At 52.2% G+C, this 14,736-nt stretch overlaps 1 protein-coding gene across 1 annotated transcript in view; it reads left to right on the top strand.

The window, feature by feature from the left end:
- Positions 1-4,245, top strand: part of LOC100904545 (uncharacterized) — a 14,265-nt gene extending 10,020 nt beyond the window's left edge. The window contains exons 4-6 of the mRNA XM_003739609.3: positions 2,520-2,721; positions 3,513-3,606; positions 3,683-4,245. Of these exons, the coding sequence (XP_003739657.3) occupies positions 2,520-2,721; positions 3,513-3,588 (278 nt within the window). The 3' untranslated portion in view covers positions 3,589-3,606; positions 3,683-4,245. The remainder of the gene's footprint in view (positions 1-2,519; positions 2,722-3,512; positions 3,607-3,682) is intronic.
- The last annotated feature ends 10,491 nt before the right edge of the window (positions 4,246-14,736 follow it).

Genomic DNA, 14,736 nt, shown 5'->3' with positions numbered 1-14,736 from the left:
GATAATAATCCAATCATGCTGAAGTGTTATTCGCACATGTTGAGAGAGTCTCTACAATCCTAGACTAGGCTCATCGATATCTGTTGACAAGACAAATATCGTTCATTGTGGGGGGGACACATTCCTCTGTGTATCCGGTCTGAGTCCAGGATGGTTTTCAATGATTGGCTGCACCGTTGATTTGCGAGTCTCAGGAACAACCGACCGATTCCCGCACCTGGATCGCCTGGAAGGCTCAAATGGATCTCAATAACCCTCCAGACACTTGCATCCTCCATTGTCCACTCGGTCGCAGTGGTTTGCGGCCTGCGCATCCGCTCTCGCACCTACACCATTCGCTCTCGCACCGCTCACTTTCAATTAGCGGAGCGATTTCGGAGCCATGGACATTCCGTGCGTCGCATGCGAATGCCTTTCAACAGCCATTGCCTGCTGAAGAGCGGCACCGAGTCATGGGATGCGCTCGTGGAAACTGAATCACCGTCGATCGAGGCCCTTCCGAATGTTCTGAGAGCAGTTCCGGGCTCACTCCACAGTCAGCTATGCATATGTCTTCTCTCCTTCTCGCCGAGCCGATCAATCCTGGTCTGGTGTCTGTCAGTCGAGTCTTGCCTCTCAGATCTCATCACCGAGTCAATCCTCTGGTTCGAAGAGTCAACTCCTGTGTCAGGCCTTCTCTGCAGGGCGAATGTATAATAGAACCGACATATACCTGCGAATTAATGTCGTCGTTTATCATCCTCCTCGCTTGCGACAGCTATCCATTAACGATCCGCTCCGCCAGAGGTTTCGTTCCAGTCGGACGATCAGATGATTAAGGGGGGAACAGATGTGATAACAGCTGGTGGTCAGGTTGCTTGGCGTCTGCCGATGACAACCTTCGTCGTTAGCTATACATTTCCTGCGGTGGTGTCTGGGTACGCATGGACAAAGTCACCTGATGGACGGAAGCCAGACGAGCCCGTAATCGTTGCACTTGGGTTTTGAGTCAGATTTTGATGTTCCTGAGGAATTTCCGTTTTTATCGTTCCCGCTGCTCCCGGTATTCTCTCGGGGAAGGATCGATATGCCCACCGACTTCCCCGAAGGAAGCAACACGGAAAAGCTCTCGCCGTTCCGAATGCTCGAGACGTACAACTTCCGATAGAGAATCTGTAGTCGAACACACGTGTAATGCGATCCTCGGGAATCTAGAGAGAACGAAACCGAAACGGCATCTTACATTTCCGCAAAAATACGGTTCTGCTTGTGGTATCCGGAGTAGAAGCATGATATATGAGCGGAACGTCAACTCCGAGGAATCCGCGGGACCCGGGGTTGGCTCGATGCCACGGAGTCCTCGTGTAGGTTCGGCAGGCAGTCTATTCATGAGAAATTGTTGTATAAACGGATTCCAGATGAGAAACAATCATCGCCGTCGGAGCAGGGGGGAGGGAAGAGAGGAAAATTACCAAGCTAGCGACGACAAGCGGGATATAATGGAGACGCAGCGATCCGCAGACGCATCGAGCACGGTCGATGCGTCCGTCGCGGTTATACCCATACAGAAGGAGGTCAGAGACGCTTGCAGAGCGAAGGAGGTCAGCCATTACCGCTACTCAGGGGATAGACACCAGACAGTAGACCATCAGATGGTCGAGAACTTTGCTTGCGCTGTCCAAAAAACTTTAAAAATGAATTTCCTTCTCGGAGCTAGAGCAGAGCTCTGGACCACATCTCGTTGTCGTATTCCTCCAGTGTCCCCCAGGGTCTCCCATCATCATACTGAAGTCACACGAGCTCATGATTCCTTAACGGATAATGAATAACGAAACTCCTTGTTTTCCTTACCTGGGACTTATGACGACGGTAGTAAGTCCTCAGCAGTCTGAGGACGGACTCCAATGCCGTGGAAGACGCTCGTACCTGCTCTCAGCAGGCGGGAAAAGGTTCCGGTGGGCTGTGGAGGCGGACAATAAACACGAATAGGGAGGCTGCAGAACGTTTTCGATCTGTCCTCCGCCGCCCCCCCCCCTTGGGGTAGATGTCGGGGTCTCTAGGAAATAGGATAGGGACCCAGAGTGATTGTAGGTGATCAAAACGAGTAAGGCGATATCCTCTGCCGTGTCGAACATTTATCTTTCCCGTCTTTGTGCTCTTGCCAGAGTCATTCTGCTGGATATTCTTCGCGGGTACAGTACGGGTGCTCTTTCTGCCCTTTGCATCCATGTCGACACGCGATCTCGATCATTAACTGATTACGATCAGGCACGAAAGGATCAGCTTGGGGATTCTTTACCGATATCGGAGAATCGTCCCGAAGGAATCTTCTTGATCGAGCGATATCGTCCCAGATTCACGCGCGACTAGCACGGGAATCCTGATCGCTCGACTCGAGTTCTGACATGATCTCTGATCTTCGAGATTTCAGTCGTGGTCTGCCACATGATCCGTATCCCAGTACCTAAATTCGGCTCTTGATCAGCAAAAAGTGTTCTTCCGCTCCGTTCCTGATCTGGCACGACCCTTCTGAATTCCAGGTGGCAGGGACGTGGCTTCTCATTACGAGTGCAAGTACGCTGAGATATCCGCCGGTCTTAAGCACAATGTGGATGAACTCCTCGTCGGACTCGTCACGCAGATCAGACTGAAGGCTGAGCAACAGAAGGGCGATAAGAAGAACAAACCCACTCAGGAGAGGCGGCATTCGAAGACTTCACTCTTCCTCGGGAACCGAACAAGGTCAGCCCTCTCATCGACTGCAAAATCTAAAGATGGGGGCTATTCGCACAGCCCCCAGATAGCTGAATAATTCCCTATTTCTTTTCTATGTTCACGTCTCGCTGTACATTCCGATCGATCCGACCAAGATCCTTATACTATGTCTTTTGAGAACAATATTCCGTGCAGTACGGCAAGAATGTTCCGACGCCTGTTCCGAAGGAGCATGGGCCTACATAGCGACAGAAGCAAAGAGACGAATCTCACGCGAGCGTTTCTTGTCTGGTTTGCATGCCCAGGCTTGAGATTACCCGGCAAAGTCGCCGAGAAAGCCGGAGAAGACTGCATTAGCCTCGATTACCCCCTCGAACGTCGCTCATGTGGCCCTTCGCTCGAAAGCTCTTGACCTTGCCATTGAGATTCATCTCGGCTTTTCTCGCGTCACGAGAGTATGGCACACATCTGCAGAGGTGGAATTCCTTAGCACATGAGGATACGGTCCCAGCGTTTTGCGGAACACTCCATTCCGCGAAACTTCCATGATGGCGGCCCCATTCGAATTTATGTATTCGAGCGGCATCGCTCGAGATCATGCGAATTTTCGGATCGAGCTGCGACGTGCGCATGTGACCTCCAACGAGAAACGCTCGAGGCGTGGTTAACTAGGCTCGCTGACTCGTGGGATCGTATAGCGAGGGTGCCGATAGTGGCCTGCGGATGTATTCCCCTTAGTATACTCTCCAGTATGATCAGTATAATTATTAATCTCTGTGGAGCCAATTATTGGACTCAAAGCCTTTCGTCTCCCACAGATTATTTTTCGACAAAATCTTCGGACGAGGAGACCATGTCAAGAGTAAATCCTGCGACAATCTGCAAGAGCTATGAATCGTGGATCACCTATCAGTAAGTTTCCGAACTTTTCAAGCTTCCTCTTGATTGAAGTCGAGCCTCGACTGACTAGACTCTTAACGCTTTCCAGGTTTTCTGCTCTTTCCGAGGCGTTAATCTTCAGCGCGGATTTTGAGCTTGCTGCGATATTACCGCAGCTAGCTTCTGGAAACGTTCCCTCGGAACGGAGCTCCTCGCGACCTTCCCAAGTGCGAAATTCCCGAGCGAGCGCGAAATACACATACCCAAGCACCTCTTCATGTTGAAGCCATCGTTAAACCCCTTTCGGAAATATCAATCATCGATCCCCAGCACGGGGGATTCCTTGAAAAAGTCACACATCCATATCAGGATCAGATCGGGAGTTAGTTCCGGATGGCTTGCAGAGACGGATGCGGACTCCATCCGAGCGTATTGGGGCCACAGGAAGAAAGCCATCGTAACCGCCCGGACTCTTCTGGGGTTCAGGGTTTTTGGACCGAACGAGTTGTTCTATGAGGGGGGGGTCGAGTATCTTTCCTGAAGCCGGCCCATATTTCCCGCATCAAACAGTATTTTTTCCATGTCAGAGCTATGTATTCAAGCTCTACACTCCTTATCATAAACCGCTGTTTGTAATCTTCGTCTGGAGTCTATGCCCAGTGTAATAAAGCTCGCCAATCTATTCAGCTAATTGACTGAGTTTTCCGGATAGCTATGAATACTCGAGCGTTGTCCTGGTCTGAAATGTTCTTCAAGATGATACCTGTATCTCAACTAGAGCGGAGTCTTCGGATCCGCCGAAGATTCCCCATTCCTGTCTTTATTCACGACGCCGCGCCCTCGTTTCGACCCCACGCTCATATCACCGATGATGACCAAAGAGCTTTACGAGATCGGAGACTCTGTCCATCCGATCCGAGTGCTCCCGGGGTCCATTCAGAAGACCCAATTATTGGAAGAGCCCGCGAGTGCATCGCTTCGATGGCTTCGGGCTAGAGTGATCGCGGAATTAAAAGATCTAAATGAGTTAGTGGTCTCAGAGTCTCGCTCGGAGACGTCGTTCCTTCACTGCAACCACCGTAAACGTTCAACGAATTCCGTCCACGGAGATGTCTCTCCCATTTCAGGAACGGTATCCGTCTGACAGAAAATAACTACGGAAATTAGTTTTCGGAGTTTCGAAGTTGGGATTTGAAACCGCAATCGCGACTGACCTCTGCTGAGACAAGAAGTCTGGGAAGACTACTAACATTTAGGACTGAATTTGCGGTGATAGATAAGTCCTGATTAACCAATCTCCTTCCATTCTGCCTTACGATTTCCGGAACACATCATTCAGCCCATGCTGATATTATTATTCACATTATTGGACAGCTCTCTAAACACACAGCCTCGCTCAGCAGCTGCAACCTGCAGCGTTTGCTCTTAGCGCAATGTTCTGTTTCTCCGGAGCCCCAGAACGTCACTGGGGCGACACTCCGAGCGCGCTTGTTTCTCATTCCGATATCAGAACCACAGGCTCCTTTGCACTGATCAATACAAGAAATTCAGGAGCTCCGTTGCGCATGGAGAGAGACCGATCGAGCGACAGACAACCCCGACTTTTGCGATTCTGGCCTATGAGAATTCTGGCGCATTAGAATTGTGTCTTCTACGATCCTGACTTTTGAGTCTGGACCCCTCGGAGGCGAAGCTTCACGGGAAAACGAGCGAGAGCGGGCGTCGTCATTACCCATTTCCGACGCTCGGGTTGAGAGGTCGTTTCGAGACCTTTTCATCTCCGGAAACATGTGACCGCGAGGCGAGAAGAAGCACTGGAGAGAAAGGGAACAGAATACCTGATTGCGAAACTATCATGAAGGTTCCTCGGACGGCTCCTGATGTAATCTGGGCCACGTTCTCATAGGCTGTGCTCCGGTCCTTCCCGGAAGGATTAAGAGATCACGGTCCGCAGCGTTGAGATTCCAGGATCACCTGACACCTCTTCCCGCTGCGAGCTTTTTCAGCGAGATGAAACATTCTGTGTCGAAGAAACGCGATCGATTCCGGTCCGGATCTGACAGTTACTGACAACGCTTCGCTTCTCAGGCCGAGAGTCGGATCTTCTGAGAGCTGATTATTCTCATCGTAGGTCTGAAGTTCAAATCACGTCGGAGCATCGATCCCGCATCGGGAACCTATACTCCAAGGCGCGCCAAAGCCCCCAAGAGAGGACTCCTCTCCAGCAGGGAACCAATCTTTTTCGGCAGTATGAAAGTCGAATCTGAACTCGTATCGCTCCGAACTCGCCCCGACAGCATGTCGTTGAGTGCACGCGGCGCAGATTCGAACACCACGGCCTTGCGTTCGGACGAATCGGAATCTATTTTTGTAGGTACCATATGGATGGTATTTCAGAAAGGTATTTCACCCACACCGGTGTGGATGAGAATCGTAAGGAACAACGGTTCTCGGGGCCTGCCGAATAAGGACCCTGAGCGAGTAATCCCTAAAGTGGGAAGTTCTTGGAGGCGCGAGAACTCGGCCCCTCTGGAGCCTATGAATGGGTACGTTTACGTCGTGTGGCCCTCGCAGAAGATCGAGGCCGTCTATACGCGGCATCCGCGCGGCGTTCATGCACTCCCTACAGTCTACAGTGCGTCGCGAGACAGAACTGGATCGCGCCTCATGGTGCGGCTATTCTTGTGGAGTTTGAAGTTCTGATATTTATCCTCTCGAGAGGAGTAGGGGAGCCACAGGCACGTGTAATGACAGTGCGTGACTTCGGAGAATCGTCGACCGTCGCGTCGTGACGAGCTGAAACTTATAGCGGGAGTGATGACAGCTTTTGGACGTTTCACACGCATCGCTCCCGGACGTCGCGTCGGAGCAACCGTACAGCCGCAATTTTGCCTATTTGCTCTGTCGTGGAGAGCGAGATGACGGCGACGCCTACGTCTGTGCGGTGGTAGCTGGGAGTCGTTCATGATTGTCGGAGCGAACTTGCCGTTTCCAGTCGAGCCTCCTTCAATAGCATCGATGCTCTGTGGTCGGTTACCTAGGTGCCGAGCCAGGATGACTGAAAACTTGCTCCCTGCCGAGCCAACTTCTAAAAAGCGATAGGGACGATTGGTGGGTGATGCCAGAATGCCGCACATATTCCGTTGGAGCAGGAAAAATGCCTGAGTGAGAGCTAAGAGCAACCCCGAGTCGACGTGATTCAGGTGATCGCTGTCCGCAAGCCTCGATCGACCGGAATATCCCTACGGGATGAACGCTAGGACAAGCACGAAATCCCCGAGGAAAAACAACCAAAAACCCATTTGTGAGCTCTCACGCCCACGGATATAGAGGGCGCATGGGGGTAAGAATCCTATTCTGGTCTTTCCACCGCTGAGCGTCAGTAAGAGAGAGTAATTTGAAACTGAGCTTCCAACAATAACCAACTAGGAACTAGGCGTTGGATCATCTTTCTCCTCATGACGGCTCGGTCTGAGCTCGGCACTCAGTGAGCGGGAGTTGCGATGAGGTTCGAAACCGAGAGAGGCGATCTGGGGAGAGATTTTTCCGACGATCTGTGCAATCACTATGTCCGATCCGATAGCTCGAACTGGTACGCGTTCGATGATTCGCTCCGTTCTGCGTGTTGTGGCGAAACCCTCGAGATTGAACACAGGGAAGCGCCACAATCAGCGAGCAAAAAATAGACACGTGAATCACCTGAGGCGGTCACCGCTCCCTCGAAAACCTGACAGAAGTCCAAGGGCATAGCTCAATCCTACACAAGACGAAGCGGGAGAAGAGAAACGATTCCGGAATGATTCAGAGCGTGACATCAAGCGTAAAGCAGAGAGCCGTATCTAGCAATATCCCCCACTGCGTGACTAGGAAGAGCAATCTCTTCCGCGGAAGGTTAAAGATGGTCTGCATGGAGTCGTCGACGATATCGGTGCGGAAAGGAAGCAGCCATGGACGTACAGACCGCGGGGCTTTTTCACTCTGAACCCGTGGAGAGCATATCGGGCTCACAGAAACGAAGGGGTGGATCGGATAGGAGCGCCGATTTTTTCAAGCAGATATTCTGCAAATATCTCCTGAGCGCTCGTCGAATGACTATTCCGGTGCTCAGCTGAATACGAGAACCGCTCCCTTCATGTCGAGATTGGGATCGAGACGGAGAGCTCGTTCAAGTCTGCGCGGTCGGAGAGTCCGTCACGCCCGAGAGGAGCATCGGGGAGCTATCGGTGAGTCTGCGCGAACTACAAACTCTGAGTCAGAGTGTAAGATTATTCGGCGAGGTACTCACACCGGAGGTCCGTCGCAAGAAAGGCATCGAAAGACTCGATGAGCTTTGGTAACTGCTCTTGCAAAGTTCCACACCAAGGCTCTCGGCTCATGGGTTTCCCTTAGAGGGATTATCCCTGCCAGAATGCTTGGTATCTGCTTGCAACCGACTAGATCGCTCCGTATCAGACATCCCAGCGCGAGCGAGTCGACCTTGATCACCGTCTCAAATCCGAACATCAGTCCCTTGAACTCACAGCCTGGCAGCACCGGAAATCTTCCCGACGGAGATTTCCGAAATCTGATGGATTTCCAAGTTGGAAGCGCGCTCGACGATATAGAACTTGCTCGCCACGATATCGGTAGGAATTTTCTACTCGTGCGAGCAGGACGTCCTAGTTCCAGAGTGAAATGCTTCCGAGGCGTTCGGGCTTGAAGTGCTGCCACGAACGAGTGTCGACGTAACTGCACGGGAAATTGAGCTCAGTCAAGGAAACTTTCGCGCGGGTTGGCGACAGACGGCTCGTTCATGGGTCTCCTGAAGGAGCTGCAAGCCGCTGGCATCGGTGGGTGTGGCGTCAAGTCTCCGTCAGATGTCGAGCGGAGTGTTATTTGTTTGGCGTTATCCTATTACGCATCGGGGGTTCCGGCGGCTTTCAGCTGTGGAAGTTTGTTTCAGTCGACTGAAAGCTGCGGGTGTTTACGCCTTTTCCTCGGTATGACGTATCAACGTTCGGGGTGATGACTTCCCCGCGCATTCGCGGTGACCATGGGGCGATGTATTGCTCGTAAAAGAAAAGAAGCTCTCGCAATACATTCGATTGTATTCAAGTGAATAGTCTCTCATTGCGATCATTCACGATGATTGGAGTCGGACCAATTTGGCGTAATCTAAAATCTATCGATCGACGAATGTCAGATGAGCAGGGCCACTCGTTGAGATACTTTACTCCGTTCTAGATAAGAAGCTAATGTCGAACGAGATCCTGCCCCGATTCGAAACTTTCCTACTGTGTGTTATGGTGGTCGATTTCATAAGTCATTCAAACTTTGATATCCCGGCTAACCCACTTTTGGAAGCGGTCGTTGATGGGGAAACCTTCGCTCGGTATTTTGTGAACGCTTTCAGGGTGGTTGCCCCTATAGACGGTTTCGTAGGGTTTGGCGCCCCCGTATCCATGCAGTAAGGTCCGAACTTCGATCGGCGGCCTCTCAACCTGATTGACGCTGATATCAGCCCCGTTCCTCATGTGGCGGATGTTGTCTTCGCTCATGGCCTTAACGCGACTGTCCTTGGATTCCTGCAAGTGATGAAGAAACCCTTGAAAACAACCGAACTTTCGAAGCGAGTGTTGTTTGCTGCTGCTGCTGCTGCGTCAGACCACAGTCCCCATGGATCGCTTTTATTGGATTCTACTACGTTGAGGAAAGCCTCCTTCTGCCGTGTGTGGTGAACAGATGCACGGTAAGGACTTGTTTACGACTGCGTGCAGTGTATGTATATTGCTCGTCGAGCGACGTGCCGCTCTCAGAGAGCAACTTCTCAGAAAAACCTATATTAAATCAGGCTGACATCAATTTCCGACGCTCCTGTTGTTGACACCGTGACAGACATCCGGACTGATAGACATGAGCGCAGACGGTGCTTCCTAATACTTGAGCTGGCTCCCACATCGGGAAAATCGCTCGGCGGCAGACACCTACCTCAACAGCGGCCTGATCAGGGTCGGTGGGCTCTTCGGTCCCGACTTGCTCCTCGCTGTTCTCATGCTGGTGGATGATTTCGAACCTCTCGACGAGTCTGTGGTGCGTTTCGGTGAAACCGCGACTTTTCAGACGTTTTTCGGCTTCTTTATTCGTCGAGTTTTTGTACTTGACACTGATAACGTATTCGCTTGGCATGTAGTGGTTTTCCTTGTTCATATCGCGGAAGTCGTGCAGGATGCTTTGTTTTGTCTGTGCGTGACAGAAGCGGATGGGTTACTCTCTGGCGACCAAGTGCTCGTAACGACGCGGCGACTCCGTTGCGAAGATTTGATATTGGCCATGGTCGCAGCGTCGACCGGGGCCAGGATAAGAGAGGGCTTTCATAAGCACTCGACGACTATTAGAATGTCATGAGTTGGAGTGATATCTCATATCGACGTGGTTGAGGAAACGTCGCATTTCCCCTTCGGTATGCGAACGAGGAAGACGTGAGGGCCATTTGCGTTCGTATCATGTTATATACGGAGGATGACACTTTGAGAGCTCACCTTATCGTAATTCTTGTCGAATTCTTCGTGTTTTTTCTCCCCTTGCGGTTCGCTCGCTCCCTGTTCGTGGCGTTGACTCGCAGCCGGGAGGAGATCGCCGCTTCTCTTTTGAAGAATCGGCGTCGATTTCAGCACGGGAATGTTTTTGGCGATCGGTTCCCTTTGAGCGGGGCTTCCAGTGGTTTTATGTGATCCGGATCGCAACAACGACTCGTTCTTCTTTGAGCTCGATGGCGTACTAGTATTTTTGTTCATTTCAAGAACTTTCTTCATCAAATGCGCCTCGGGCTTGAGCACCAAGGCCAGAATTGTGGCCTTGTTTTCCGAGTGGCTCTTGTTTACGTCTTTGACTCCGTCACTGATTTGCTTATCGGGTTTCTTGCTGGGATGACGCCATTCTACAAATGAGGGCACCGTGGTCGTTCGCAGACTCGATTTTGTTGACTCCGCACCCGATCTGAAGAATCCCAGATCTGCCGTTTTGTCGCTCTGCAGCTTGAACCAGCCTGAAAACTCATTTCCTGTGAGATTGCAGACGTCGCTGGTGTCGTTCCGGGGAGAATCTCATCCGAATCCGATGACAACTCACCGACTGAGGCGCTCCCTTGCAGAGTCGTCTTCTGTTGACCATCGGCTACCTCTTTGGTGGTCACCCGTTTCGGCGTTTGGTAAGTTTTCCAGGCGATCGGCTCCTGCGCTAATGGAGTTGTGACCTGCGCGGCGTCGTTCCCGATGTCTGGCGGGGGCTTCCAGTTCCTCCAAAACGATTCACTCGTGATATCGATCGAGTTCACCGGCTCGTCATCTAAGGAAATCGGAAGCGTGGATTTTCGTCGTTCATTGCCTGTTTATATTCCAGGGTGGGATTCCCGGATTCAAACCCGAGTCTCGAACTGGATTTATTCCTCGCTCAGTGGCCGATCGAGTCAGGCTGAGCAATCGAACGGCCTTTCATTGACAACTCTGATTTTCGTAGAGTACCCGACTCGGAAGGTCGAGAACGCTGACCTACCTGCTAAGGCTGATGCTGGCTCCCGCTTTTGGCGCGTCTCCTTCGCATCCTCCGCTGATCGTGACGCCTGGCCAGGATTAGATAGAGGCTCGTGCCCATGAGAAGAATGCATAGCGTGCTCAAAACCATCATGAGCACGAAAGGAATCGTGGAAGCGCGAGGCTTCGGCTGCAGCGTCCGAAGGCAGCTTGCCCAGCGGTGAACCGTCGGTCGTCTTCGTATTCGTTTTCCCCGGAGCCGGGTTTCTGGCTGCTGAGCTCTTTGTCGATGATGATGATGATGACGTGGATGATGTTTTTCTAGACGCGGGCCCCGCACCAAGTCTGGCGCCGAACTCTCCGAATTTCTCAGGAATTCGGAAGAAATCGTCGTCACCAATGTTCACGTTCCCCTACGACGCAAAGCAAGCGTGGTTATCCACGTTTTTGTGACTGATTCCGAACGAATCCAATGCAGCACTATGAGCAAGAGCGTCGCGCTGAAGGAGACCATCACTCCAACCAAAACACTCACCTGCCACCTCCAAGGACGAACCGCTGGCCGTGACGTCGTACTCGATGCAGAGGTCGTCCCGTGGACCCATGATTTCGGCTGAGGTCGCGTGGGCTTCGAGGTTGGCGGCCGCGGCGCCTGAAGCGAAGCTCCCGTCGTTCTGGGAGATTTGCTGGGCGGAGGTCGTCGCGTTGTCGATTTCCATCTTTCGGGCTCCGGTCGGAACTTCTCCGTATTTGGTGGTCGCCTTGGAGGAGGCGGAGTCGGAGGAGGTGGATCCGCTTCACGGGAATCGTCCCTTTCGCCCGTTTCTTCGTCTTCTTCAACCGAGGGTGCCCGGTTGGAATCCCTCGATGCCTCAGAGTCTCGGGCACGTGAGGCCGGGCGCCAAGCTCCGTGACTTCGATGCTCGTGTCGAGGCTTTCCAGGAGCCACTTGACGTGTCTGACCCAAGCTCAGCAATGAGCTTTTCTGATGCGGCAGAAATGACTCGTAAACTGGAATTATGGCTCGAGGATTACGTTTGTTGGTCACCGTAGAGACGAATTGACGAGGTGGCCGCGTCGGATATCCTCGTCTGTCGGGCTCGTCCCCGATTGGTGAATTCCGTCCGTCGCGGTCTTCCGATGAACGATCCCGCCTCCGATCCTCCACGTGCCACGGACGCTGTGCTGAGGTTCGATCGGAATTTTCTCTCCTTGGATATCGTTCTTCAGCTGCTTGAGGTCGCGATAGCGTATCGCGTCCGCGAGGAGTTCTCTGCCAATTGATGTTCTCGTTCGCGGGCGGGGATGTTTTTCCCTCAAGATCTCGCGCCCTCGCAGCGTAATCCTTGTTACGATGATCGCTCCTCATCTCCTTCGAATTGTGTCCGAGGTTGCTGTTCCTCGAATTCTGTTCTCTGCGAGGAGGATCTCCCTCATCCCGGTCCAGCGTTGATTTGTATCTCTCCGGAACGCGTGGATCCACCCCCGGAGCGTGCTTATTCTCCCGCACCGCGTCGCTGTTTTCCCGACTATCTTCTCGCGATGCACTTGCGTCTCTCGGATTAGGATCGTCTCGCGAATCGTATCCCGCATCGGCACGAGGCGGAACTCGATTCCGGTTGTCGGGATTCTCGTATGGATGGGCGCTGTCCTCGTGATCGTAATCGTTCCGCGCAGGGTCTTCATTCGATGCACGACGATTCCCGGAGGCCGATTCTCTCGATTGGGAGGATTCGTCGGCACCATATTCCAGTGGATGTGCCACATTATCTAACAGCTGACGTTCCCTGCTATCTTCTCGTTCTGTGGAGGGAAGGAAGAGAAGAAAAACATCGAATTTTACTATCGCCTTTCTGAAGTTCCCCCAGGGGCGCTCATCTCAGCCGAGAGGGAAATATACTTGAAATAGCTGGCTTGCGCACGACCCGGAAACCTAGGGGTGATCTCCGATTCATGATTCCGCTCTGCTGGAACGCTTCAGTAAACGAGCTCCGACGATTCCGGAGCACCGCATTCAACCGTCAGGTCGCGTCGAGTTTGTACTCGAAACGAACATTTCACATGCCTAGACACAACACTTTTGTTGAGGGCAGCAGGTTGGAGCAGCGGGGGCGTTCGCGGCAGGAAGTCCCCGAAGAGCCTTGTAATTGCTCCATGGGGGCTTCAGTAAGGCGCATGCGAGAACATTCGGTTTCGGCTTCCGGCCGAAACAGCGGATTCCGGCCCGAACCCTACTTGGGAACCTGTCCTTAGTGCGAATGCTCCTTCCGGTAGATTTCGGGTCGTTTGAATTCCGAGCGACTACACGGCAGGTACTGCAGGAACGTGTGATGATCGGGACTCGACCGCCGGAACGAGCTCCCCAGCCTGGATAGAGCTCAACAATTCGGGATGAGAGCCGTTGTTGTTTCCCCGGACGCCTAGGCATGAAGCCTCCGCGAGAGAACTGCGTATCACGCTCATAGTTGCAAACAAAGGTCAACGTATAGCGACGGCCGTCCCATCTGCCTCATGAAAGATGCGACGAGGGAGCGAATTATCCCTTACTTTCATCGATTGATTCATGCTCAACTTCATCTTTGTTTATGCCTCTGATTCCTTGCGGAACTGGCATTCCCCTCCATTCCTCCTATCCATTTTCTACGGACAATATCTCGGATTATTTCCTCTACACTCTTTCTGAATGTTTTCGAATAGGCTTCGCCTGATTCCGTGCCTTTGACGAATCTATTGTCGCAGTCGTATTCTAACGGGAACGTTTCCATCCCTTCAGTGGCTTTGATTTTGGCATTATTCATGCCGATCATGCTCAGCATTCCTTTCGCTCATCTGTCATCAGGCATATCTCGCACGCGTTGAAATTTAGGGATTTACATTTCGGCTTCCCTTTCCTCGAAGTTTGACCAGCCTGGTAGTTCTCCGAACAAGAACTCAACCAGCTGCCGACCTCACAAGCGAAGCGGTGTTCGTCTTGACTCGAGATCGGTCTGAGCCGACGACTCCTGTCGCCAAATTAAGATCGATCAAGTCCGTCGCTGATCGAGGAAGATCTTCTTCTCAGGTAGAGTCGATTGACTCACACATCATCTTTATCAAGACACTGCGTGAGGTCTAAACTCGACGATTCCCCAGAGGGATAGATTTCCACTCACCCATGCTCTCTTCTTCTGCCTGATTGATTTTATCAATTTCGTCCGCTAATGGTGACATCGGCGGAACTTCGGCCGAACGTCCGTTGTCCTCACCAGAGCGTCGTCGACCCCGTCGGTCATCTGGCATATCGTCACGTCGGTCATCACTACGGGAGTTCCCATCGTCACGTCGATCCTCGTTGTAGTGTTTGCGGTTGTCTGATACCTCTCGACTTCGATCGTCATTTTCCTTCGACTGATCGTCCTGGATGCTCCTGCACGATACGAGATTCACACACAGCAGAACAAGCGCAAACCTCATTTCATGTCCGTCCAGTTAGTATCTCCTGACGCTGGCTCTGCTCTTAGCTCATGACCGTAGGACGATCGGGGACTGAGTGAGCTTCGGGCAAAGAGTCGACTCGACGCCGGATTGTTTTTCTGCATCGCTAAGCTGCTCGGTCGCATCCCCCGGCTGACGCTCGGAGACATGGTCAGTCAGCTCATCAGTTCATTTCGAAACG

The sequence above is a fragment of the Galendromus occidentalis genome, unplaced genomic scaffold, assembly GCF_000255335.2.
Source record: "Galendromus occidentalis unplaced genomic scaffold, Mocc_1.1 scf7180000076574, whole genome shotgun sequence".
NCBI lineage: Eukaryota > Metazoa > Arthropoda > Arachnida > Mesostigmata > Phytoseiidae > Galendromus > Galendromus occidentalis.
The sequence above is the reverse complement of the archived record's forward strand: the minus strand, read 5'-3'. Positions and strand labels throughout refer to the sequence as shown.